This window comes from Contarinia nasturtii, unplaced genomic scaffold (genome assembly GCF_009176525.2).
Source record: "Contarinia nasturtii isolate CC-2019 unplaced genomic scaffold, AAFC_CNas_1.1 Cnas_scaffold_533, whole genome shotgun sequence".
In the NCBI taxonomy this organism is placed as follows: domain Eukaryota; kingdom Metazoa; phylum Arthropoda; class Insecta; order Diptera; family Cecidomyiidae; genus Contarinia; species Contarinia nasturtii.
Genome location: NW_022197885.1, coordinates 2,941,995 through 2,963,989, shown reverse-complemented (window position 1 = coordinate 2,963,989; position 21,995 = coordinate 2,941,995). Strand labels below are relative to the sequence as shown.

The 21,995-nt window shown below is 34.5% G+C and overlaps 5 protein-coding genes across 6 annotated transcripts in view; all 5 read right to left on the bottom strand.

Annotated features, from left to right (window-relative positions):
- LOC116339886 (zinc finger protein 878-like) overlaps positions 1-2,047 on the bottom strand; it is a 2,333-nt gene extending 286 nt beyond the window's left edge. The window contains exons 1-3 of the mRNA XM_031765967.1: positions 729-2,047; positions 443-667; positions 40-375 (exon numbers count right to left, since the gene is read on the bottom strand). Of these exons, the coding sequence (XP_031621827.1) occupies positions 40-375; positions 443-667; positions 729-1,945 (1,778 nt within the window). The 5' untranslated portion in view covers positions 1,946-2,047. The remainder of the gene's footprint in view (positions 1-39; positions 376-442; positions 668-728) is intronic.
- Positions 1-21,995, bottom strand: part of LOC116339889 — a 27,698-nt gene extending 5,703 nt beyond the window's left edge. For both annotated transcript variants that reach the window (XM_031765971.1, XM_031765973.1), the window contains exons 1-2: positions 21,428-21,995; positions 12,493-12,548 (exon numbers count right to left, since the gene is read on the bottom strand). The gene's annotated coding sequence lies outside the window, so the exon portion shown is untranslated. The remainder of the gene's footprint in view (positions 1-12,492; positions 12,549-21,427) is intronic.
- LOC116339888 (zinc finger protein 16-like) lies at positions 2,136-3,977 on the bottom strand. Its single transcript, XM_031765970.1, has 2 exons — positions 2,779-3,977; positions 2,136-2,705 (listed from the first exon to the last, which is right to left on the bottom strand). Exons 1-2 carry the CDS (start codon positions 3,810-3,812, stop codon positions 2,285-2,287), a joined length of 1,455 nt encoding a protein of 484 aa, XP_031621830.1. The 5' UTR covers positions 3,813-3,977; the 3' UTR covers positions 2,136-2,284.
- LOC116339887 (zinc finger protein 16-like) lies at positions 4,416-7,028 on the bottom strand. Its single transcript, XM_031765968.1, has 2 exons — positions 6,790-7,028; positions 4,416-6,641 (listed from the first exon to the last, which is right to left on the bottom strand). The coding sequence occupies exon 2, from the start codon at positions 6,515-6,517 to the stop codon at positions 5,012-5,014; it is 1,506 nt and encodes a 501-aa protein (XP_031621828.1). The 5' UTR covers positions 6,518-6,641; positions 6,790-7,028; the 3' UTR covers positions 4,416-5,011.
- On the bottom strand, positions 8,897-12,053 carry LOC116339885 (ras guanine nucleotide exchange factor B-like). Its single transcript, XM_031765966.1, has 2 exons — positions 11,065-12,053; positions 8,897-10,972 (listed from the first exon to the last, which is right to left on the bottom strand). The coding sequence occupies exons 1-2, from the start codon at positions 11,744-11,746 to the stop codon at positions 9,408-9,410; spliced, it is 2,247 nt and encodes a 748-aa protein (XP_031621826.1). The 5' UTR covers positions 11,747-12,053; the 3' UTR covers positions 8,897-9,407.

Genomic DNA, 21,995 nt, shown 5'->3' with positions numbered 1-21,995 from the left:
AAGGGAGATTTCGAATGCCAAATATTGTTAGCATCTTACATATGTTGCTTTAGCGCATATTTGCGTTTGAACTTTTTTGTGCATATTGGACACTTGTGTTTGGGTGCTTCGGTGTGTGACTTCATGTGATCTTTAGCATATCTCGGATGGAATGTTTTCGCGCATATATGACATTCGAACGACCGATCGTTGCTATGTGTTTGCATGTGTCGTTTTAAATTGTATGCATTTTTCGCGGCATGATTGCAAATGTTGCACATAAAATTCCTCGTTTCTTCGAATGGATGTGTTTTCATGTGCTCATGGAGCAGGCTCTTCTTATCAAACTCTTGTCCGCATATTGAACATTTTGGTGGAGTATTATCAGCCCATATACTGAAATCGATAATCACCGACACATTAATGTCGAAAAATAAAATAAAAGATTTTTTGCACAAATTACCCGTGCTCTTTGCGATTATGTCGGAGTAAGTACTGCCGCACTTTAAATCCCTTATTGCAAAGATTACAAAAATGAGATTTGGTCTCGTCCGAATCGTGGAGCTTCATATGACGACTGAGCGATGTGGCGCTACTGCAGAAAATACCACAGACTAAACACAACCGCGGCTGTTGGATGTGCAACTTCATATGACTACGTAGCAATCGACGTTCTCGGAAATTCTTCCTGAAATGTTTATTGTTTCAATATTTATTTGTACACACATCATACACAGTCAAATACATACCGACACAAGTAACATTCAAACGATGTTATCACCGGTTTTTGACGATAATCAATTGGCTCTTGATGCGGTCGATTTTGATTGTTTAGGTCGATACCATGCGGATGTATGTTTATCATGTGCAATTGGTAGAAACGATATTCCTTAAATTTTTTATTACAAAGTGTACAATGTAGATTGGCAAATTGATGTGATTGAATGTGGTCCTTCATCGCACGGAATTGATTGTGTGAAAATTGTTTGTGACATAGGAAACATTCAAATTTTTGCTTTTCATTTTGATGCTTCTCTCTCAAATGGCCCCGAAGGTATCTGATTGTTCGAAATTTTTGCTCACAGAAACCGCACAGAAATACCTTTTCTTTGACGTGTGAAAAAACATGTCTGCGGACTGATGCGGGATTTGGAAATGGTGCTTTACACACCGGACATAGATGTTCTTTGTCGACTTTTTCATATTTGAAAGAATTCAATGACAATGCTGCTAAAAGTCGAACTTCAGCCGTATCTTTTATCGTGCATGGAAATAATCCGTCCACCTTTTCTGCTTTGAATATTTCAAATTTGACCGGATCCATTGCATCTTCGATTGAATCTCTATATTCTGCCAATAAATTTTCGTAAGCATTTGCTACTTCAATCGATTCCAGTTTCATTCGTTTTGGTTTTTTGCACGGTTTGGTGGTCTTTGCTTTTGTTTTGCGCTTTGCCTTTGATTTTGTTGTTGATTTTATCACCAATTCTTTTGTAGTTGCTTGCTTCGCCGGTACCGTGGGTATTTCTTCTTGTTCATCACAGCTGTTATCGATACAAACGTCCAACAAATTGCTAAAATCATCGTCGGAATAATCGATGTCGGTTTTTACATTTGCTTCAATGTCTTGTTTTTGATTGAGTACATTTGATTCTTGTATACTTGTCTCTGATTTTATGGAAGATCTCGAAATGCTATCAATGATTTCCATCTCTGTTTTGATCGACTCGGTGTTTATTGTCTCCATTTCGTCTATCTGAGCGTTCATTTGCAAAAAATGGTCCTGAACATGCAATGTAAATTCAGAGAAATACTGAAATTCCTCCGAACAATGAATACAAACAAGCGCATATCGTTCATTTGGCAATTGAAACACTTCACCCATTTTTATTCGATTCAATAACACCGGCTGATTATGATTCGACAATGAATCACTCTCAAACAGTATACCTTCAATTTGATTCATTGTGTTTTTGTCAATTTTCTTTTAAAATATGAATAAATTTTCAACAAATATCCATCACTGTTGTTGAATGTTTAACTTGCATGATATACAACTGATATCTGTCAAACATTACGAACGACACAATTTTTTCTGACATTTACGTAAAATAAATACGAAATATGCACGGCAAATGCAATGAAACCATACTAAATACATTTGTTATGAATTTATTCAAAACCCTATTTTATTCGGACATACAAGAAGACTTAATGGTAGGAAATTCGGTAATATTTTGGTAAAAATACAAAAAAAAAATGGATCCAAATGATGTATACGAGAGACAAATGATTTTTAAAAAAATCATAGTTGGGCTGAATTAGCACTTGGCCCACTGACCGAATGAGTTTCAATATTCAAATCGGTTGTTTGTGAACTTTCAAAGTTCATCTGTGTGGTATTCAATGGTGATTTAATATCTTTGCAATGAAAATTGACGGGATGAGTTTCAATATTCAAATCGGTTGTTTGTGGACTATCAAAGTTCATCTGTGTGGCATTCAACGGTGGCTTAAGTACTTTGCAATGAAAATTGACATGCGTCTTCACCGAATTCAATTCCATGAAACCTAAACCACAATTTTCGCATGTATAATTCATTGTTTCGGGATGCTTTCTTCGATGTGATAACAGTTTATCACTTCTGCGGAATACCATGTCACATATGTCACATTTAAACTTGGGGTCTTCGTGTATGAGCATGTGCCGATTAAGATGATCGCTCCTATTAAAATAAACAACAAAAAATATGTTCAGATGCTATTGAGCGGATCAAAAAAAAATGTAATGGAACAAACCTGGAAAATTGTGAACCACATTGAAAACAAGTATAATTCCTCTCTTGGGTGTGAGTCTTCAGATGCTTAATAATGCCATTTGGCCGTGAGAAAGTCTTCATACAAATATAACACTGCGATCGTGTTTTATCCCCATTCACCTCATTGCTATAGAGTATTTTTGAATTGAATTTTGACTTGGGCGATATTGAAAAATTATTTGTTTGGTTAACATTGGCAATGGCATCAATTTTCTCAATTTTCAAACGTTTTGCTTGATGACGATCAGGTGTCAAAACGGCCACATCACTGTGCTTCTGTTCAATGTGAAGAATAATGTTTCGCGGTCGGCTAAAATCTTTGTTACACAATTTGCACGAGAACATTTTCACTTCGGAATGCGTAAAAATGTGCTCGCGTATATTGGCTTTGCTGCAGGCCGAATAATCACAAAGTGGACATTGAAAACGTTCATCGATACGTTTGAATGAATACTTTTTGGAGAAATATGGTAACAATTCTCTTGTTTCTGTCATATCTTTAACACGAATCAATGGATGTTTCAATTTGAAGCGCGTCTCTAGTGAAACATTACTATCGAATGTGTCGTCGTTGCCCATTTCGGTGTCTTCATATTCACATGCTCCATCACCACCAGTGTTATCACTGACTCCTTCACGGATATTCACTTTACATTCAACATCCACATATGGTTGTTCACCATTTTCAACCGAATCATTGCTCGAATCACTAAATAGCCATTCAACATTTTCCATATTTACCGTCGCTGACGGCTGGATATCAATGGGCATATCGTTCATTTCGCTTTGTGGTGCGATCCATTGTAATGCATTGTGATAGTGATTTTGAATGTGAGCCGTGAATCGTGTGAATTGTTGAAACTCTTGTGTACAGTGAATGCAAACAAAAACAAATTGATTGTGACGAACTTGAAACACCTCGCCAATTTTCAATCGATCCATCGGACATAGACGCTTTGTACTTGCACTATTGTTGAACTCATCTTGTAAATAAACGGACTCAAAGTCATCCATTTTCGTTACGGTTGAATTTATAAAATTTTCTTTTATTTCGTCCAGTCGGATAATATAAATAACAATAAAAATACAATTGTATCGCTTGGAATTTTCTTTTTTTCTATCGATCTGAAACGAACTATCAATTGATGCTAAAGAAGATGCCAAGCAATACTAATTAATTGTGTGTGTGTGTCAACACCAGTTGATGCGATACCAAAGCTGTCAAACATTACGTATTTCATGTGTGGTAATGGCTGGTTTCCATTCGTAAATTCCAGTCAGATTCCAATCGCATTTCGAAAATAATTTAGAAAATGAAATACTATAATTGTATATATATTTTTTTTTACATTTGAAATTTTATTCAAGCCATTTTATTTTGATAAAACAAAAAGACAAAAAAAAATTACACTCGAAATAAAAATGTATCTATAGTCTATTTTAGCTATGTAGTTCATGAAAACCAAATAAAAGAAAAAAATATATATATTTATAATATGAAAATGAAAAATATTGAGGCATTTAATCTTATCGTATATTCTCTTATAAATTGAAAATAATTTAATGATTGAAATTCACTCTCACAAATGATGGCATCTAAAGATGTATTTTTTTTTGTTTTTTTTTTTTTTGTTTCGATTGTTTCCCTTGGAAGCTAAGATCTAGTAATGTGGGTGCTTAATTTATAAATATATGCGCTTGAAAATGAATGCAAATTATTTTCATAATAATTGCTAAAATTGTGTGTTTGTGTCGGTGAAAAAAATGTGGATTAATTTTACGAACAGATTCTAAATCCTTAAGTCAGTTTTTAACTCTAGAGTTTATGTTTTTTTTTGTTCCTGATGTTTTTTCCTCTTTGCTTTTTTTTCATCTCTTTTTTTCTCTTCGTTTGCAGTTTCTGCGTTCTGAGATGCTATTCCTACTACACGTTTAAGTAGTCAAATATTAATTAATTAAATTTGGGGGTAATGTGCTACAAAATACGTCATGGGATTCGAAAAAAAAGTTGTGTATAAATATAACTGGATAAATGAACCTCAATCTAATGTACGATTTGATCGTTTTTATCTCTTCTTCTTGTGTTTCGTTTATGTTGCTGTTGTTTTTGTTGTTTTTTTTTTGTAATAATTGTTATTGTTACTGTTGTCGTTTCTCTCTCTCTCTCTCTCTCATTTCAGTCCGAATAATAGAAATAAACAAAACTAGTAAAATTACTGGATGGGCATGCCCATAGCCATATGAATTGGGTTTGGTATTTCTGGTTTCCTTCGATCATCATACGGTGGTTTTGTGTGTTGCATTTCATGTGTGGCATACGATTTTTGATCCATGAATCCAAGATTGCAGAATTTGCAGTAGAATTTCATCGGTTCTTTGTGTGTGCGTCGATGATTCAATAATTTATCGGTTCGATTGAATGTTTCATTGCATATGTCACACTTATACTTTGGTTCATTATCATGTTTCGACATATGACGTACATTTTTATCATCGACAATCGGTATTCGAACATTTGCCATTGTTGGACGCCGTGAAATATTTTTATTGCATGCATTACAACAATTCACATCGCCATATGATCCGGCCGCCGTTTTAATATTGCTTCGACGCTTGAATTTCGTGTGACAAATGTAGCATTCGACTTTTTTATTTGTATCATACGGTTCGGATTTGACGGCAATCGATTTACTTCTGCCGGCTTTGTGATCGGCACTTGAGCTACTGCCTTCGTAAAAATTCGAATGATGTTTGCTCTTGATGTGCTCATTCAAATGACGTGCATGCCGAAATTCACGTTCACATTGCCCGCAACGGAACATTTTCACCTTCAAATGATTGGTCAAATGTCGACGAACCGTTGATTTACTGTTAAATAAACCATCGCACAAGGGGCACATTACTTGATCGTTTATCTTGGAGAATTCATAATTCGGCATAAGATATTGTGAGATTTCACGTATTTCGGGTAAATCATTTACAATGATTGCCTTGTTGTCTTTATATAATGCTTGAAGTGCTTCGAATTCCTGTTGAAATGCCGTACTTCCAGCTTCACCAGTCAACACCATTGAATGGCCACTTGACACATTCATAAAATGATTACCAATGTGCGATACATTTGAGATGTCATACGAACGGCTGCTATTTGAACGATTCACCGGCCGTTCGGGTAGATTGGCCGGATTGCCATGTTTACATCGAATATGATCGCGAAGATGGCGAGCATGTGAGAATTTTCTTTGACAACTACCGCATGCAAACACTTTATCAACTGAATGTGTGTAAACGTGACGACGTGCCAATGCCGAACCGTTAAATAGTTTTTCACACAATGGACACTTGTATTGGCCATTTCGTTTTTCAATTGGATAACTTTCGGCCAAATATTGTGACAATTGTCTCACTTCGGGCGTATCATTGATGACAAACATCGGTTCATTGAATGACCGTTTCAATGCGTTGAACTCATCTTCGTATTGTGAATTATTTGGTTTACGACAGTTTGTCATATCTTGATTTGTCGCCGATTGTTGATTATTATCGGATTGAAACCAACCGTTTGCTGGATTATAACCATTGTAAAAATATTGCGGCAATTCGGCCGCATTTGATGGTCCAAACTCATTTTTAAACAATGATAAATCATTTGCAGCTGCATACGCACTGTGCGGTGGCAATGGAAGGGGTCCGGTTCCAGTTGGATTTTCCATTTTCATCGATTTCACTTGAATGCCCCAAATTCGTAATAAATGTTGTTCAATGTGAACGGTAAACTCAGCAAAACGCTCTTGATCAAATTCTTGGAAACAATGCACGCAAATTAACGAATATCGATTATTCCTGCGAAGATAAAAAAATTCACCCAATTTTAGTTTGTCCGAAGTATCTACAGTAGACGATAATCCATCTTGTGTAAAAACACTTTCGGTTCGATTCATTTTACGCCAATAGCTTAGGTTTTTTTGTGTTTTTTTTTGTTTTGCTTTACCAAATTATTCACAATCTGCTCAACAATGAACAGTAATTGTTTTTAACAACGACGGAAAAACACAAACAATAAACTCTCTTTTGGTTTGTGTGTTTTTTTTTATTGGTAGCCACTTATATATCCAATTGACATACACATCGTTTGACAGATTGTAGGGAAAAAAGTTTTTTTTTATGGAGGAGCGTTTGCGAACAATGGTTTCTCTCTCTTTTTCGATATTCGAATTAAGTACGGTTCAGGTAGGAACTTACTTAAACAACAACAACACTTTTATGCTTTTTGAACATGTAATATACATTTTCATTTTATTTAAATCTTTCAATAAATATAAAAATTGAAAAAAATAATGTCAACAAAAATGAGTTTTGTTTTTTCTTTTTCTTTTTTTTAAATGATCGATAAACAAAATATGAATGTTACCATCTGAAATATTGGCGATTGTTGTGAAATTCTTGGTTCATCTATAATAATCTTCAGTGAAACCTATTATTAAAACATTAATTAAAACTATTCGTTTGTTTGATTTCATTTTTTCGTTTGTCCTCTGAAATGCTTCTTCATATGTTTTTCGGCTTCCGTTTTCCTGGCCTGTGAAAATTTCATTTTGCAAATCAAACATTTAAAGAGTGTTTTCGATTCTGAAAATTTTTCCAAAATATTTGCGTGAAATCCTTTTTTGTGTCGTGTTAATGCTTTTTGTTTTTTATATTTGCGAAAACAAAATGGGCATGGTAAATTTTCGTCCGCTGATTGTGGTGTTTTCGTTGTTTTCGTTGTTTTCGTTGTTTTCGGTGATTTCGTTTTCTTCACAGGTGATGAATCAAGTTCTAATGCTTTTGGAAATTTTTTACCATCAGGATCGTATCCAAGATCAACAATTTCGTACAACTCATATACAAAGTCATCGTCATTATTTTGCGTAAATGGATTGGCAGCAATGATATCAACTGGATGCGGATCCATTGGCGATGTTGGTTCCGAAATCGGTTGATAACCATTAAACGGAATATGATAACCATTGGTGAGAAATGAATCTGATTGTGTTGGTGTCGATGGTTGGAAATTCGAATGAACATGGGTTGTTGTGTGGATTGGCGTATCTACGGTTGAATCGCTCCGGAAATGACTTTCGGTATGCCGCAAAAAACTGTCGATGCTTCGGTGTTCGGTTTCGCATCCATCAAATTCACAAACAAACACATAAATATTTGGCCGAATGCGTACTACTTTACCCATTGTTGTTGCTGTTGAATGTCCATTGTTGATAGCTGTTGAATGTGCCATTGTCGTTGGATAAATTCGATTACTTTCGGATGAAATCATCGGGAAATTGTGTCGTTTTCGTTTGTTTGTCACCATTAAACTAATAACCATCAAAATTCCATCAAGTGATACAAAGTATGTTCAAATTGTGTGTGTCTACTTGTCAAATACAAAATCTACTGTGAACACACTAACGGAATGAACGAAAATAATAACAAATCCGCATACAATGCAACAACGCAGCCACAAGCAACACTACACACACCAATGGTAATACTCAACATTTTCGATTGTGAATGTAGTCGGGTCTTAAGTGACCGAACAATATGCGCACATATTTCCATGTCAATCACATACAAAGGCATATACATAGTAATATGGAATTGAAATGAAATGTCGAAGTGACAGGTTGAACAATGCAATACGAACTTTTTATCAACACCATTCTTGTTGGGTAATTTTTGCAAAAAATTGAATGGCATTTTTTCGATAGTTTGATGCAATGGACGAATTTGAGCCATTCGAAATGAAATTACTGAAAATGATGAGCAATAATAATGGTAATAACTGAAATGAATTGATATTTTATCCAATTACAATACTAATAATATAATATTTTGGTCACTTGATTGCGGCAAAACGTTGCTAACAAACGTAAACAAAACAATTTTCCCGCCTAGAAATTCAGCCAAACAAAAATAAGTTGTAAATTGTATTCATTTTCTGCAATTTCAATCGTTTCTCTATGCATTAATCGACTGCATTGCCATTTATCGATTCATATCGTTCAAGTGTCAATTGGCAAATCAAATTAAAAAAGCTAGAAAAAGACATTTTCATTTCGGGATTTGTTTCCATGTTTTATTTATTTACTTCGGATTTTCTTTCTTTTTTCTTAAAAAAGACAACATGCATATGTTTTATTTCGTTCGCCGAACACTTTTTAGCAAGTCTATTCAACTCAAATACTAACCTCAAAGTTATTTGTAAACGCGAATCGAAATTCGAATAAAAATATAGTATTATTCACAATTTTTGTATCTCAAAAAAAAAGAAGAAATTTCCAACATAAAATCTCTATATAGCATTTTTTTAACCATAAAATTTCGTTAATAATAATATGTGAAAATCGTATTCATATCAATATATTATAAACACTATACGACTATGGATTCTAAATTATGGCTTACAACGAAATCATGAAAAATTTGAGAGAATATTTGAAAAAAAAAAAGAATCATTGAAATCAATTTAAAAAAAAATAATGAAATTTATGAACTTTGCTGTTCCCATTTAAAGTGGCTTCAATCGATCGATGGAATCATCGACGGAGTGATTGAAGCTCACTTTAACACTCATAATTTGTTCGACTCGCGATTCATTAAAAATGAAAAGAAACTGTCCATGAATTGTGGTTTTGATTTCAATGGCTTGATTGGGACGACAGTGGATGGTTTCTCCGACACAATTGGTTTGTCCAAATGTGACAAATCATCAATATTATATGCAGATAAATCATTGACATTTGTATCGGGCACAATAACTCTGGCTGATGTTGCTGAATTCGCACTTGCCGAACTGCTTGAGGCCGGAGTGAGCGGCGGCGGTGGTGGCAACGGTTGCTGTTGTGACCTAGATGTTGATGATTTGCTTCGGCTTTTTTGTTGTGCCTTTCTGGATGCATCCAAATCTTCGATGATATATTGCTCTTGCGATAAATCGACCGCATTACCTTGTGTATCGTTTTTCATTAGTGTTGAAGTTGTTTCAATCGGTACAAGTACACCGTTATCATTGTAGGCAAGATAAATGTGTTGTGACGGAATATCAGTAGCATCAACATTTTGTATGACCGTTTGATTCGAATCGATTGCAATCGATTGCGTTGTGTCGATGGTTTGTTGTGCAACTCGCCTTCTTTTTGAATTGGTCATTTTGGTTGCGACTGACGTTGATACAGTTGGCTCTGGCGTTTGATATACCACATTTTCTAATGTTATTAAATCGCCACCGTCATTTGCATGAGTATAAGTTGAATTTTGTTTTCGCGTGCGACGTTTGCGCCCGGTTGATGTTACCGTCGCTGTGGGTGTTGATATCGGTGTAGTATCAACTGCCGGCGATGTATGTGCAATTACAGATGTTGCATTTGTCATTTGTCTGTCATTCAAATCAACATTTCCGATGACATGGTATGATCCATCGCTTGCTTGTATACATCGCAGTGCATCGGTGCCGGATTGACTAAAAATTTGCTCGTCATTCAAAACAATAATTGTGTTTGTGGCAGCCGAATGTTGCCGTTGAGCCTGAATATTTGCCTGATTCTGATGACTGATTACCGCTGTCGGCGATGACTTAACTAAGGGCATCGCATTTGGAACAGACGCAATTGATTGCACCACCGATTGTGTTTGACGCTGTAATTGTTGTTGCAATAGCATTTGTTTTTGTTGCTCTTCCAACTGTTGTTGTAATCGTAGTTTTTGTTGTTGCTCAAGAATTTGACGTTGTATTATGAGTTGTTCTTCTTCCTCACGCCGTAAACGTGCTTGTTCGGCTTGTTCTTCTTGTAATCGTTTTTGTTCTTGTTCGAGTCGTAATTTTTCTTGTTGTTCTTGTTGCTCTTGTTGTTGTCTCAATTGTTCTTCAATATATTCACTAGTTGACGATGGCATCACCCAAAAGCCACGCAACGCTTCGGTGCCAATTTGTTGGCCAGGCGGTTCTGGCATTAGCCAAAGGCCAGTTGTTTTTAGCACCACATTTGTTGACTCTTCGTTGATAACAATGTGTTGATTTTTCGGTGCTTCTACCCAATTTTTGTTTTGCAAATGATTGGCCGCATCATAAAATGTTTCATCTTGACACGTTCGCATATGAATCATAAGATCTCTGATTGTGTGATGACGTCGCCCACCTAAATCAATGAAATTCAAATGAAAAGTTATTTATTTATTTATTTTTTTATTCGTACACAGCACATTGTTCCAAAGCCAGAACAGAACTTACATTGTGCACATCCATATGGAACGTATTGTTCGGTCAGAATATGCGATTTATTTGATGATGTTGAATGATTGATTAATTCTGTGGGTGTTTTCTCATGATACGAAGAAGCACTATTGGAAGATGGCACAATATTTGAGATTGTCGGTGATGGCTGATGGCAATGTGCCAAATGTTCCGATATAATTTCCAATGAATTGAACATCTGTTGACATTGTACACATTGATAAAGTTGTTGATTTTGATTTTGTTGCTCTTTAGCAATGATCTTTTTGCGAATGAGAGCCTCGAAATCTTGCTCCAAACTGATGGTACCGTCTAAGATTTTATTTCGATGCGAAAACGATGTGTGCCGCAATAATTGTCGTACATCATTAAAATCTTGTGTACAAAATAAGCAAATATAATGTCTGATATTCTTTTCTTTAGCCAATTCAGTGTATAAATGCTGAATATAATCGAGTATATCTTGAAATGAATCATTTTGTTGTTGTATGACTGTTGTCTCTTGTGGTTGCATCGCTTGTATTTGACCCAATGTATTTGTTTGTAAATATGCATTCGATTGCAATTGATCGGTTGGATTAATTGTAATTGCGGTGGCTGTCGGTGTGGATGATGACAATACAGCCGATGTTGCTTGAACATAGTGCTGCTCACCGTTATTCAATTGAATCACATACATACTGTTCAGCAATAGTTTGTCTTGATTCGTCAATGTATGTACGTCTGGCACCAAAATCCAGAAATACCAAATTTTTGGTTGCCTTTCACAATCGACGTGATTTATTTAAATTTCTATTCGATAATACGTGTACCCGGAGAAAAAAAAACAATTGAATATTTATTTTTTCGTGAACAATACATTAAGGAGAAAAAAAAAGTCGCGAGAGAATTTTTCTCATAAACGTCACTTTATGTTTGTTGTGCATTGACAGTTCTGATAGCTTTATTATTTTCTATTCGCTCCTTGCCGTCCGTCTTCTACTTCTTCTTCTTCATCAAAGAGAAAGCATTTTGATTGTGTTGATTTGATATGCAGCGCCACCACATTCATACCAGTTTATCAACAATGTTATCTATTTGAGAATTTTGTCTTTTTCACAATCACATTTTGCTTTTGCAAATTAATTCGTTTTTTTTTTTTTTAATTTTATAACATCTCATTGAACCACATAAAATATCAATCGAATTTTTCTCAATTTCAACTATGACATTCGATTGATTCTTTGGTTTTCAAACGCATTTAATGGGCGAGAGATAAGTTTTAATTTCTTTAAGTACGGTAGTATGTGGTACTTATGATGTCTACTCTTTGTGAATGATGTCGCCATCTTTGTTATCGCTTCACTGTCTTCGTTTTTTGCGTAGCATACATTCAGGAGCTTTTTTGTCCCTTTTTAAGAAATATGTAGTGGAAAGTGTACTTACTTCAATTTATGTATCGTTGTTTACGATCTCTCTGTGCATAGATGCCTGAATTATATCTGAAAGAGAATAAAACGATAAACTTATTGAGTTGAGTTCGGTTGAAAAATCATCAAGTTTTACTGCTATATTTCTAGTTTCTAAGAATAGTTTGTTCTCAAATACTCAACAATGACGATTGACGATTGCGTGATATATTTCACTCTATGTGAAACTGATCGTAATAAAGTTGAGATATTAAACATGACGTCCAATTACTGATACATATATACGTACTTGTATTCATTTTGTGCAATGATATTTATTGTTGTGTACCATACATGCTCTCATAGTTTCTGTTGATTTTTAAAATAATTATAGCAAAGTATGTGCGGTGTGTATTTCAAGCCAAATGAAAAAAAAAAGTAAATAACATTAAAAAAAACGACAGAATAAAAGACTTTTACCGCTTTGTATTAGTATCGCTGGGAATTAGTGATGGTGCTACGGATCAGTCACCGGAAGAAAATTAAGAATGTTTTCATTGCTGAAAATTTCTCAGATATATATGGGTAATAATTGCCTAACATGGCATAAATGAATCATAAATTCTCTTGCAGGCAAATTGCATGCTCGTTAAAATGCCCATTTGTTTTGAAGTTGAAAATTAAAAATGGTTGCGCCGCTTTTTATTTTTGCATCGGGTCAATTCGATTTGGCTTGCTTATTAAATTTTACAATTGATATGATATATTCAACTTGCCATTACATATTACGTATATAATATCTGCAGTGATCTTTGTGCGCCGGTACGCAATCTGTACTACACTGCACCACCATACCAAAACCGACCGAAAGAATGATTAGAGATTAGAAATGATTGCAATTTAGGCGTAACGTGTAAGCTTTCTTCAGTTTTTTTTTCTTCTTTTGAACACATCTTAATTCCGCATATTTGCCCGAGTCAACAAGAACATTGTTGCGCACACGGTAAAAGTCACGCAAACTGATACGAACAACAACAGCACATGCACCAAACGATAAATAACAAGACTGTATTTATATGCAATTAAACAATAGTTATGCGCGCGTGCATGCTTTCGATGCAATGGTAAACTCACTGGCATGATCTTACCGCATTTACCGTTAATAAGTTTCAACTATTATATCTAAAATGTAAGTAGATAGCGTTTTTGTTTTAAATTCTATTTTTTTCAGCATTCGATTTCGTTGCGATGTTAATCTAAGTCACAATTTTAAAGGAATGTTTTTTTTTCGTAATTGGTGTGCGTTATTATGACTTAGAACACGGCCGGCCAATGAAAATTCTGATTAATTTGTTTTCGTTGATCAGATTTTCTGCTGCAATTTGACTCGAGAGCTTAATCATCACAGCCACACGATAATCGCCACTTGTTATCAAAATGTTTACTACAAAATGTTTATTAGAGACACACAGAGAGAGAGATAGCGTGCAATCTGTCCAATTAAAATATCAAAACATGATGGAACGCAATGAAATGATGATAAACATGCTCGATACCATTTCATTGGACTTCTTTTTGTTTGTTCTCAAATGGATTATTATGATGGAATTTATGAAATTGTTGGTAGAAAAAAAAAAATCCAAAATGTTGCAAAGAATGAATTTTTGTGTTTAATCATTTCAAACGAGTTTGCAAAAATGGTTTATCGTGCTCTCAAACTGGAAATGAATTTTGCTGGACCTGACACAACTGAATTCTGGATTTGCCTGTTCAGAATTCAAGCAGTGAACGTGTCTACCTTTGCGTATACAAACCTGTTCATGGCAAAAAAAATACGATTTAAATTCTAAAAACAAAGAACACATTTCGTGCTTTCACTGATGCACCATCAATTGCATGAAAGTAGACTTTTAATTGTTTATGCTCACTATCTTTTGGCACAACGGAGCCTTTCACTTTGTTTTCTTAATGAATAAAAGAATTATTCTTATGTAGAAAAAATTAGCTGCTTTCACATTTATTTTTCTTTTTGCATTAATTATTCGTACAAATTCATTTTGAAAAAATTATTCAATTAAGAATCATCACTGTGATTTCAGGTGTTTTTTTAGACATATTTTCTGGGAAGATTTTCAAAGAAATTGGACACAGGTATTTGTTTGTATAACATGCAATTTGCATTTGTGCCGTTTACAATCTATCGAATAAACAAATTGACGGTCACTATCCGCCTCGGTGCACTTGAACTTCTTATCGCCAGTGTGTAAATGAATGTGCACTACGGTGGGCTTTTGTATAAAATCGCTTTTCGCAACCGTGGTACGAACATTCAAATGGGTTTCCAACCGATATGTGTGTTCATGTGCTTTCTCAACAGATGATTTTTCCGCAATGCTCTTCCATAAACACTGCATATAAATCGCGTTGGCTCTTTATTATGGACGTATCGTACATATTAACTGAGACTCGATTCACTTTTATAAATGCCACCGCAAATCGGACACCTAAGCTCTTTTACTAGGTAATGAACATTGAAATGAGCTCTCACTCCATTTTTCGATGCCAACATTCGACCACATATATCACATTCAAATTGTTCATTGGTATGCGTTAACATGTGCTGCTTTTTATTAATGGCACTCACACAACCATTGTACTCACAGTTTAAAAATGTATTTTTTCTACTCTTGTCGGTCTTCGATTTTTGGCGTGGTGATTTTTCAGCAGATTTTGTGACTTCAGATTTTTCAATATTCTTTTCCATATTTGTTATGTCTCTTTCGTTGCTTAATTTTTCGGTGGATACTGATTTGAAACTTTTTCTAAGTCATTTGTTCTATTTGGATCTAGATTTGGATACTTTCCGTTTCCCGTTCAATGTCAACTTTGAATTTTAAAAATTCTTTGATCATTTGTTGAATTTTAATGTGGATACAAACAAATAAACTACGTTTAAAACAGGATACACGAATGTACTCCACTTCATTCGATTTCGACAGTTCCCAGTAACCCAATAATACGCTCCAATCTGTGCAAACAAATGGAAATATTCAATTAAACCGTTCAATAATGGATTTAGTGTTCCAAGTATTGAGCATCTAGCCTATGGATCTTTGGTATTCCCGTGGAGAAAGATCAACTTCGTTGGCATCGTGATTGTTTATTTCCCGGTTGCTTGCAACAATGTTATTGTATTAATTGATTTCCGTGCCGTCAATCTCAGTTAGTTTGTTTATAATATTTGAAATGCCATGTGTCAGATTTGCGCACTTAAAAAAAAAATACAATTGTTGGTATAATAGTGAATTGCGAATTTAAATGAAGCACTGGCACACGATCTTCGGTAAAAGTTTGAATTGTTTACAGTGGAGCTCGTGTGAGATGTCTTATAAAATGATGTTCCATCTCACGAAGTGAGTGCATATAGATTCATATTTGGTTTGTATTGATAATTTTCTCTGCATTCTCATGAAGAGTGGTCTAATCTGATTCAATGGTGTCAATGGGAAAAGAATAAAACCAGTCGATTGGAACTTGTTCTGTTTGCCATATGAAGAGGGAGCCTGCAAATGTCATTTCAAGCGGCTAACGGTTTTCAGCGATAAATTTGACCTAAATCCAGTCAGTTCAAACTGCAAGCCGATGCATGCAATTTGATATGTTGTTGCCTAACTGTTTTACCGCTCAGGCTTGTGCTCGCGTCATGCTATCATGCATTGGCATATTGAAATTGAAAAGTAAGAACGATTCTGGCTCTTGTTTCTTATATATCAATGTCATGTTCATGTTGTATAAATGTGCCAATGCCCACATCTATCGGCAGCCAGAGTGAAACCCGGCACTTGAGTATGGTACTTGAATTTATAAACACAATTCAGTTTATTTTAAGTTGTCTTTTTTAACGACACAGAACAAGATGCGGAAAATAGATAGACGCAGAAAAAAAAAGAAAGAAAAACTAGGGAAAATACACATACGAAACATTGCATTAAATTCCAGCATGTTTCATGTGCATATCGAAAGCGTAAACAAATTTTATTCGAAATGAAAGCAGTCAGCATTTCGTGATCGAAATTTGCAATTCTGACGCGCGTAAAAAACGAAATCGGATTAACGACTTCGAGTGAATCGAATGCCAAACGACAATTGTAAGTAGAACGTTCTGATACGATCGCCTCGAATGTGAAAGAAAAACAAATGTTTGCATCGGATTGCTGTGTGCTGTGTTAAGAATAATAACAACAAAAAAAACTAAATTAAATCGCATTTCGTGCTCTTTTCCATCAAAGCATCAATTTCATGTGGCCGCTTACACTCACCGGTGGCCCCGTCCGACACACATATTCCCAGCACATCACATCGAAATAGAATCATATTTAATATGCACAATGTAACCGGTACGCGTAGCAAGTTAATAATTTAGCGAATGAATGAATGAAAAAAATGAAGATACACACAACGACCGAAAGCAATAATAAGAACAAAGAAATTATACGACTGACTAATAGCGACCGTATGGACGAAAGAATCATGGATAATCATTTTATTTATTATTATTATTATTTTCTATGCTATAGAATCATTCTGTTGAAAAATCATTTCCCTTCCCGTGTTTAGCATTTCATTTCACGTTCGCGAAATCATGGTCAGTGGGTCAGTAATATCTTCATTTACTGAATTTAAAATGATGTGTGTATGCGCGCGCACACACACATTGGGTGCCAGTTCCATGAAGCAACTGTTCAAGATTCACCTAAATATTATTTAATTACACTGTATCGGAATTTGTTTTTTTTTATTCTGTTCAACGTCACGACGACGACGATCTCATCATTTCTATCATCTTCATTTCATGCGCTCATTATCCAAATGAATGTGTTACGCGCCGTAGAAGATATCGATTGTAGCAAATGAATAACAAAAAGAAAACACCACCAACATAAAAGCACGTAGAATGAAATTGATAGAATGTGAGAGATATTCTTTATGCCGCATGTAAAACTCGTTCGACGCCGAATGAAACTCATAGAATGCAAAACATTTGAATGTTCTACAAATGATCATTATTGTTGACTAAATCACCATTCATGCTGCTTGTTGCACACAGCAGGATCACCATCGTGCGTACCACAGATAATACGCTTGCACTGCGACCGCGCACAAACATCTCAATGAAACATTCGAAATGAAAATAGATAAAAAAAGAACATGGCATAGATCGGGCTAGAACATCATTTATATTCAGTTAATTGATACACTCTCGCAGTTGTGAATGTTGTTCCATTGCTTTCGCATTCTACCTCAAGCATTCAATTAAAACGAGAAATCGCGGCGGTGGCGGCAGCAGCGGCGACAGTGTTTTTCATTTGTGCATTTTTTTTATTTATTTTTTTTTACTGGAAATCAAATGTAGAAAGAATGGGCGAACGCATCAATTTTAGCGCTACAAAAATGGTAAACATGGACATTCACTTGACAGTGTTTCTTGAATGGATATTCATTCGATCTAGTCCATGTGCTAATTGTGTGTATTTGGAATAGGCTATAGTGGATGTCGAAAATACGAATAATATTACAGAGGCGGGAAAATTCAATTGCATATCTAGAACATTTTGCCTATTAAATTATGCTCGTTGGCCAATTAATAAAATGATCTATTTCAAAAGAACTGCATGTTGATTTGGTCAGAAGCAGAACATTCAATGGCAATTTCAATGGAAAAACATATACCAAAACGGACGTTAAGTCTTTGGTTTCTACCTTTGTTTAGAATTTTTATATCAGAATTGGTCAATCGTTGAAACTTCTCGCAACGGGTATCATTTCTAAATAGCAATTATATTTGCAAATGCCACTTTATCGTAAATGATCAAAACAAAAAAAAAGTGTGTGTGAGTGTATTTGTTTGTACTGTGCCACCGCAATGTGACATTCACACAAGATGATCGTTTTCTAGATAATTTCGTTGTTTTTTTTTTATTTCACGTGCGCATAGCAATAAAAAAACAACCGAACAAATGAAGCGCATAGCCTCCGTTAGCGGGCGCAAAAAGAAAGCAAAAGAACAGTTAACATGCACTTTTGTAAGTTCAAATATTTGCTATAGATTTTCATGCTCTATAAACAGATGAATTGAGTTGAACTTTTTACATTTCATGGTGCGAAGTATATTCATTTAAAATGTCTTGCTATTGGCATTCTGGCATGATTACGGTGCTATAGACCGCAGAACAATTGAATGAACAGGAAAAAAGCGAGTAGTAATAATGAAAAGGAACTGCGAATGAACTAACGAACGAACGAACGAAAAAAAAACAACAACAATAATATCATAAAATGACGTTGAAAAAAAGGTGAAAAAAAACAGATGATCCAATGCGCAGTAATATGATGCCGCGAACTCAGACATAATGTAACCCAGCCAATAAAATAAACAAAACGATGATCGCAGAGGAATGAAGCATCGCCAAATAGGGAAAAAATACGATTTAAAGAAGAAAAAGAACCGAGAAGAAAAAAAAAACAAAACAAAACAGCAACACAAGTATGAAGTAACATCACAAACAGTAATGTGCAATGTTAGTGCCTTTTCCGTCATCACAATTGCACACATGTTGTCGATTCAACACCTGAAAGAAGACAAACAAACAAACAAAAAAACACAGAGGGAAACAACAACAATAGACACAGAGACTGGCGCGATCGTAGTACGAAAAGTCATAAACATAACTGAGCATCGCGTAATTACAAATTAATAGTTTTGACTGTTAATCGGATGTAAAACTTTGTGTACTTATGCTATTACCGTGTTGCCGTGATGTTGAAACCAGCTGAGAGCTGGTTAAGAAAGAAGAAACAAAAATTGATGTGAACAAATAGTATTGCACATAAATACATGCTACACAATGAACTTGAATGAATTCCATTTGCGCTTTTATCTCTCTTTCACTTCAAAACGTTCGATGGAAAACACTTTTTGTTATTTGACACACGTATGTTGTGTATGTTTTTAGTCAAAATTAAATGCTCGTCTCTTTCACTTAAGTAATTCCTCCGAATTTTGCGTGTTATTCAACACCTTTCTTTTATCTTTGTCTATGCACCACATTTCAAAACCGAGAAATAAATCGACTTCATGTTATTTTAATTTGAATAAAAGAGAATTCATGCAAAAAAGAGATAAAAAACACATCGTGCGATTTATGATTGCAAAAAAAAAAATTAAATAGTATTTTTTTAAAGTAAATAGAAAACATCATCATATAAGATTATTAATTTGTTTGCTTTTCATTTATTTTGACCGAATATTGTTGAGTTGTAAATTGTGTATATGCTTTTTTTTATATGACTGCCATACAAATTATACCGTTTGAATTTTGTTTGGACTACAAATTCCGAAGATGCTTCGATAAAACCGGATTTTTGTCATTCAAAAGCAATGAATGCCAATCAAATTTTATTGGATTCATTTTTATGTTTTTGGAACAATGTGATCGAAATCTTGGACATTGAGCGAACAATCTGCATAAATGAATGCCATCAAAGCTGGTGATGTTCAAGTACAAATTTGTATTCATTGTTGTAATCAAAGATCTTCATTCTTTGTCGTTTTCTTTGGTGTGAACACTGATCATCTTTTTGTATTTTCTTTAGATCATCGGTGTAAAGATGGTCGAAAAGAATGTCTGGTGATTTTATCACGTATCGATTACACATATGATTTAATGAAGTGAAATTGATCTTTTGAATGGTCGATGATAGGATTCGTGACCATTGTCAAGATTCGATCACTTTTCACTCCAAAATGTATGCATGAAAGTCATTTTGATCACAAATGAAAAGTCAAACATTTTGTTATATAAGATGGAAAAGGTGCAAAAAAGTGTTGAAACTCATTTAACCGTTACGTGTAACATTTATTCTGTTTTTTTCAACTTATTAGTAGAAAAAAATTCTCAGCGATTGTATGCCTCTTTTTTTAAAGAATCAATTTAGTAGCAATTTGGAAATATGAACAAACAAATTCTTTACACAAATATGCCGATATCAATTCAAAAGTTACTCAACCATTGAAAGAGAAAAAATGGGAGAGAGAGAGAGAGAGAAAGAGAAAAGAAAGACATTATCTCATTTTATATCTGATATAAAATCGTAGTCCCGCTGTGAGATTGTCTTTTGAAATCGATAATACAATGTACATAAATTTGCAACTGAAAGCATAAAAAGAAAGCATTTCACCACCATTTCCTAGTATTCGCTGGTTTTTTTTTTAATAAGTATATTAAGTGCAACATTTATTCATTTTGATCTCATCGCTTAATTTGCTAACGGTGTTAAAAAAGAAATCCACACTGTAACGAACGCCGACCATATTTCTCTACATGCATACGATCAAATCGTTCGGCTATTTTTATTATTTTATTCATTACACTTCACGGTCTTTTTTCTATCGAAAATTTTTATTTTGTTTGATTAGTGCGTAACAAACAGAATGTTTTCTCTTCTAAACAGTTTTTATGGTGTCCGATTTATGGTTGCCGTAATATAGAATCACCGTATCCACTATAAAACTGTATAGTGTATATAATCATTTCAGAACTTTGTCGTTTTTCATTTTCCGTTTTTTTCTCTCATTTTCAATTGGCTTGTCATCAATCATTTCACACAATAAATAAAATACGCTTGAAAACAGTTTGCAAAACGGTAATATTTGCTGATCATCAAATTTTGTGAAAAGTAAAATTTGACAAGCAGAAAAAACGATCGTTTATGTTACTTTTCGCTAATCCGATCAATGAAGAGGAAAAAAGTTAATCGGATCAATTTGAAGTGGCCCGTAATTAAGATGATGTTTAAATCCGTGTTCCAAACAAAATAATAATTATGCCCTAGATTTCTGTTGATTAAAAAAGCAGCCCATTCTAGGCTGTGTCGAATATCTTTGATTAAAAGAATTTCAGTTACGTACTTACCGTTATGAAACCAAACGATATCCACTAATTAAGGTAGTATGATGCGCAAATCTGTGTGCATCAATGTTGATCTTGGTTCGCGTTTCGCTCTTGGCCAATTAATTATTACAAACGCACTTGTGCAGACAAAACACCAATTTTGTTCTTTTCTTTTTTTATATACGACACACGACCATTCAGAAATGTACTTGTGTTCTTATTTATTGCTTACATTCTAATTTGCTTCATAAAATAATTAAAAAGTGACACTCAGTAATTTATCACTGTAACGGCTATCGGACTCGGGCCGTACACAGTGAAAATGTCAAGCAATGCGGACAATTTATGCAAATGCAATACGACACTTCAATACACAAAGTCTGCAATCAAGAACTTGAATGTTTTGTATTTTGTATGAGTCCAACACAAAATTTATAAACACCAAAAATTGTAGAGAAAAGAAAAGAAACAAATGATTTTTTTCGACCATGAAAAATTGAAAATCAACTTCGGTTATTTTTTGAATAATGCGCGCCAAATATTCAACCTGTACGAAGATGGATGAAATTGATGTTGCTTCGTTGAGAGC